At 37.9% G+C, this 5,169-nt stretch overlaps 1 protein-coding gene across 1 annotated transcript in view; it reads right to left on the bottom strand.

Moving 5' to 3' along the window:
* The window catches only part of LOC102202614 (phosphodiesterase 1A, calmodulin-dependent), a 54,731-nt gene that overhangs the window by 39,607 nt on the left and 9,955 nt on the right, over nucleotides 1–5,169 (bottom strand). Inside the window, exon 2 of the mRNA XM_013913934.1 lies at nucleotides 1,053–1,079. Within this exon, the coding sequence (XP_013769388.1) occupies nucleotides 1,053–1,079 (27 nt within the window). The remainder of the gene's footprint in view (nucleotides 1–1,052; nucleotides 1,080–5,169) is intronic.

Here is a 5,169-nt window from a genome sequence, read left to right as displayed (position 1 = left end):
GATTTGACGCGCTTTCGCCTGCAGTGTGAATGTAGCCTAAGTTTACAGTCTACAGTCACAAAGCTAAAAGCAATATCCCCTGAGAACACACACATTTACAGTCAGGTTTGTTTTAAAATTACACAAAATACGTAAAGAAATAGGAAGGGTCTTTTTAAAGAGCTGAAACATGTTTTAGTGTTGCACGTCAAACAAGGCCTCCCTCTGGGAGTGTATCTGTTTTAGACAAAGACAAAGTTATTTTTTCTTTTAAATTTCAGGGTAAAGCAAGTAGCACCTTTTATGTGTCGATGATGGTTTCCACAATTCTAAAATAACATGCTAATTCATTTTCATATTTTTATGATGCATAATGAGCTCAGTGTGCTTTTATGGTGAAAAAAATCTTTGTGCACTTAATTATCAAAGACTTACTCAAAACAACTGCAGAAAGGATTTAATCATGAATCAGAAAATATAGACTGCCAGTCAAAAGTTTGGAAACATCTTCTCATTTAATATTTTTTCTTTATTTTTTACTACTTTCAACATACATAGATACATGCTGAAGAAGAAGAAGGAGAGTGATGGAGTGCTGCGCCAGATAGCTTGGCTTTCACAGTCATCTGACCTAAAGCAAAGGGTGGCTATTTTGAAGAATCTAAAATATAAAACTTGTTTTGAGTTAATTCACACACATTCATAGTCCTGATGCCTTCAATGAGAATCTACAATCTAAATAGTCATGAAAATAAAGAAAAACCTATAAAATAGAAGATGTGTCCAAGCTTTTGACTGGTAGTGTAAGTTTCATAGACCAAAAGACCAAGGGAATGTTATTAAATATCTACACTTTTCACTTCTACACTTTTATAAAGAAGAAAAAAGCAAAAACATCTGCAGTTTAGAGAAGCTGATTTTTTTTTCTCTATTTTGTATTTTAAATTTTTCATTCATGCTTGTCAGTTGTCACAATGATTTTCCGCTAAACAAATACACAAGAATACAACTAATTGTTTCAACTCTCCATAAAAACAATTGTGCGTGCATGTGTGTGCCAGTGCGTGCCTTACCTTTGCGATGTACTTTTATATTTCTGCCTGTAAACAAACAAGAACAAACAAGAGTTAATCAAATCGGCCACTCACATGGTGAGTTTCAGGCTAGGTTAGAAGCACACCTTGAAACAAACATGCAGACTAACAAAGATATTTCTTCTCTGAATAAAGTCTTATCTTCATCAACAAAAACACATCTTCACATTGGAACTAATAAATAAACCACAGAGTATTCAGAAGCTTGAATAAATGTCTATATCGGTATATACAGATATATTTCATTTGTACTGAACTACTCATTAAATTAACAACATGATGTATTTTAAAAGATTTTTTACGAGACCAGATTGCTCCTATAGTGGCCATCAGAAGGTACTTAAGGTACTTTGGCACATTGGATTCACGTTTTAGACCTTGATGGCACGTCCATCATTTATATACAGTTTATGAGTGCACACCAAAGCTACCTGCACTAATGTCAGTGGGTTAGGTGGAAATGCTGCTTGGATTTACTGAAGTGAGTCAGGGGGCTGCATAACAGAGAGCAAACTCAAACACTGCATGCGAAAAGCAAACTGTCATTTCCATTAACCTCGAGACAGATGAGAATGACATGCAACCACGGGAGCGTTACACAACAAAAATGGCAACTGCTGTTGCCTCGAAAGGCTTAGAAGACACATAAAGCGAAACCATACATACATGATACATGGCCAACATACTCAAAAACTGTTTGTCCTCTGTGTTAAGTCTTTTAAAATGTCCCTCATTCCAATAAAATCTGAAAAGTCTGAAAGAGACCGGATAGCAAATCATGTTTTCTACCCATTTTGTGTGCAAGGGTGGCTCAGACAAGCACTCCAAAGCACTGGAGCAGAGGTTTTCGTTCTGGGAATTGAGCCGTCCCAGCAGGGTGTCAAAGAGTTGAACATGGAGAGCGGAGGTGAAAGGAACCCATGAATGCTGGGTATTTTGTGGAGATTGGTGGCTGATTTGGTTGCTTTTCAACACTGTCAGAGGTTCCAGCAACAGCAGTGGCTCATGGAGGTAATTTAGGTACTTTAAACCCGTTAGTAGCAGATTGCAGCAATTTGCATCAAACATGGAGCTTCCTATGAGTCATAACACAGCCAAATATGAACACATAGATATGATACACCTCCTTTTAGATTCAGTGTACGGAGGATAGTAGCATATTCTGCAGGCATCATAAATGAATATGTCATCTTGATAAGCAGCCTGAGAATCCTCACATTTCTATGTTTCCTTTTGTAATAGGCACATGCCAAAGAAGAACAGCAGATAGACTGCTAACAATGAAAAAAAACTACAGCAGTTTAAGTGAATGACTGACTCTGTGTTACAACACAATTCATGTTTATATCACCAAAAAACCCCAAATTATTAGAACCCTACACAAAGAATAATCATGACTTAAAAGGGATTCAGGGGTTTACTGTCAGCTTTTTCTGTCCTACATCAACCAGGGATCGCACATACCCTATCAAGTTGTTTTTTCTTTGAATATATTTCTAGTGTCACACTCCATTTCAGACTCCATTTTTCTCATTCATTTCTCTGAGCGTGATGGCTGACAATGATGTCACTGCCTCCAGCTCAACATTTGAATTCACTGAGGTTGATTCCTGTCTTACGCCAAAGGGGGCGGGAATATTTTCCCAAAAAGTTGCATCAATAAAGTGGTTGGAAGCTTCTAAATGTGCTAGTGCAGACAACCTTTCCCTTTCCCTCTAAAACACAGATGCCTCATAGTAAGGTCCAATCTGGGGAAGCAGCACCTGTTAAATGATTTATTGTTAATTTTGTGAAACTGTGAAGCACATGATTACATTTTACCGCTGTTATGTGGTGAAGGATGCAAAGCAAAGCCAGTCCATGCAGACTGTTCTCTGATAAAGACAGAGGCCAAGTTAATGAACAGGGTGCCTAAATATAACTTTGTACTGACAAATGATTTGCTGGATGAAATATTAGTCTGCAGATTTTTGTAGCGATGAAAGGTTAAAGAATCTAACATTCCAATCGTGATATTGGGCGTGCAGGTTAAAGCTGTGTCACATGTAAAGAAACATATGATATGTTGTATGTGTGTTTGGGATGGATTTTCAAGTAAATGACCAAATTCCTATAAATGCTGACATCTGACAGATACACACATTTCTGGCAATAATGAAAAAGCTCTCTTACAACTAATGTGTCATGTATGGAAGATCATCTTTGTTACATTTTCACCACACAAGGTCAATGATGTATAGGGGACAAATTTTAAGTTTTTTTGCTGCCTAAATTAAACCAAGTACGTGTTGCTGACTAAAGCACACGGAGCAGGGAGAGAAACCAGAACACAAGCAGTATTTGACATGATGGGATGGAAACACATATTAAATAAATATTGACTTTTCAAAAAGAAGTTTAAGGTCCCTTTTCTTTCTTTTTCGCCTCTCTTAGCTATTTTGCTGTTTGTTTGTTGTCATTTTTCTACTTATTTTGTGTCTTTTTGCAGTCATTTTGTGTCTCATTTTTTATTTTATATCTCTTTGTGCTCGGTTTCCTTCTCTTTGAAGTTTGTCTTTGATGTCTCGTGAGTCTGCAGATATTTTTTGCCACCATTTTAACCCTCTCAGGCTCAAATTAAACTTTTTACTAATGCACAACCAAGTCCTTCAGTGGTACTTCTGAGTAAAAGAAAACTCATAAAATATGTATGTGGGGTAATCAGGTTGTTCGTTTTTAACTGTTGCAAATCGGCAACGCCTGCCTTGAGAGGGTTAAGTCATATTGCATATTTGTGTCTCCTTCAAAGAATTATTTTGTGTCTTTATGATGTTGTTTTTTGCCACTTTTTAGTCATTTCTATTGCTTTTTAGTCATTTTATGTCTCCTAGAAGTTGTTTTGTGCTACTTTGCAGTAAATTTTTGTCCCTTTGTAGACATTTTATGTCTTTTTGAAGTGTTTTTGTGTCACTTTTTAGTTTTTTCCCACTATACATTGGACGTTGGATAGACATGCAGATCTGATCTATATTGGGTCCATTGGTCCATAGCCAATTCCGTCCAAACTAAGTCCACAATTTGGGCGTCCAGCCATGACCCACTTTGGCCATCAATATGACATTCAATGTTTGAACTTTGGAATGAGGACATCTATAACAGGTACAGGAAATTTACATGATTAATAAATCTAAAGGTGTCCATACATCCTTCATCTGCTGATCAGAAGGTTTGTGGTTCGATCCCTGGCTCCCCCAGTCTGCATGCCAAATATCCTTGGGCTTTTTACACAACATCACTCTTTCCAAATCAGGCCAAAGAGGTGGTACTGGTGAAGTAGTAAGATTTTAATGTTAATTTACATGTTTTCTCACCTTTGATAAATATGCCCAAATCCAATTTGGAAAGTGTTACCACTTCATTACATGTTATGAGGTCAGAAAAAAGGGGACAAAATAGACCTGATTTTGCTACTATTAAAACCATGCAAAACAAAGTCAATGTCACCAAAATGCAAGCATTAAATCATGCGTCAGCGAACTGAAACACCTATTGGAATGTAAATTTGAACAGCAGATTACCCCACGAGTAGATGACGACGATCTAAACGCTCCATTTGGTCTGAAATTAGCCAGTCACAGCTCTGGAATCTGACCCCAGCAGCTAATCACAGCTCTGACACGTCTCAGCTTTGAAATGCGACTGTAGAGACCTGTTATTTCATGGTCGAATGGTAATTGTACGCCGGCCTGCGTGGGCGGATCAGAGCTGAATTACAAAGCTGTATAAGGCACGCTGATCAGTGCCAGGTCGCTGCATTGTTTTCTTAGTCAGAGAAAACTCTCCAGCACGCGGCAGCAGCAATAGTGACAGGTGAGGACAGAGAGTTTCTGGAGAATGACTCACCCGCCTATCATGACTTTTACAGGGTGACGCCTTCAGCGAAAGAATTTGCATTTTGCGTCTTTACCTCTTTTATTTTCTTTGTCCTTGTACCAATTGTTTTGTGATTTCACCTACACATTTTCTTCTCTGCATCATTAACACTGAGCTTGTGTGTGTGTGTGTGTGTGTGTGTGTGTGTGTGTGTGTGTGTGTGTGTGTGTGTGTGTGTGTGTGT

Source organism: Pundamilia nyererei, unplaced genomic scaffold, assembly GCF_000239375.1.
Source record: "Pundamilia nyererei isolate P.nyererei 1_Seehausen unplaced genomic scaffold, PunNye1.0 scaffold00160, whole genome shotgun sequence".
NCBI lineage: Eukaryota > Metazoa > Chordata > Actinopteri > Cichliformes > Cichlidae > Pundamilia > Pundamilia nyererei.
The sequence above is the reverse complement of the archived record's forward strand: the minus strand, read 5'-3'. Positions and strand labels throughout refer to the sequence as shown.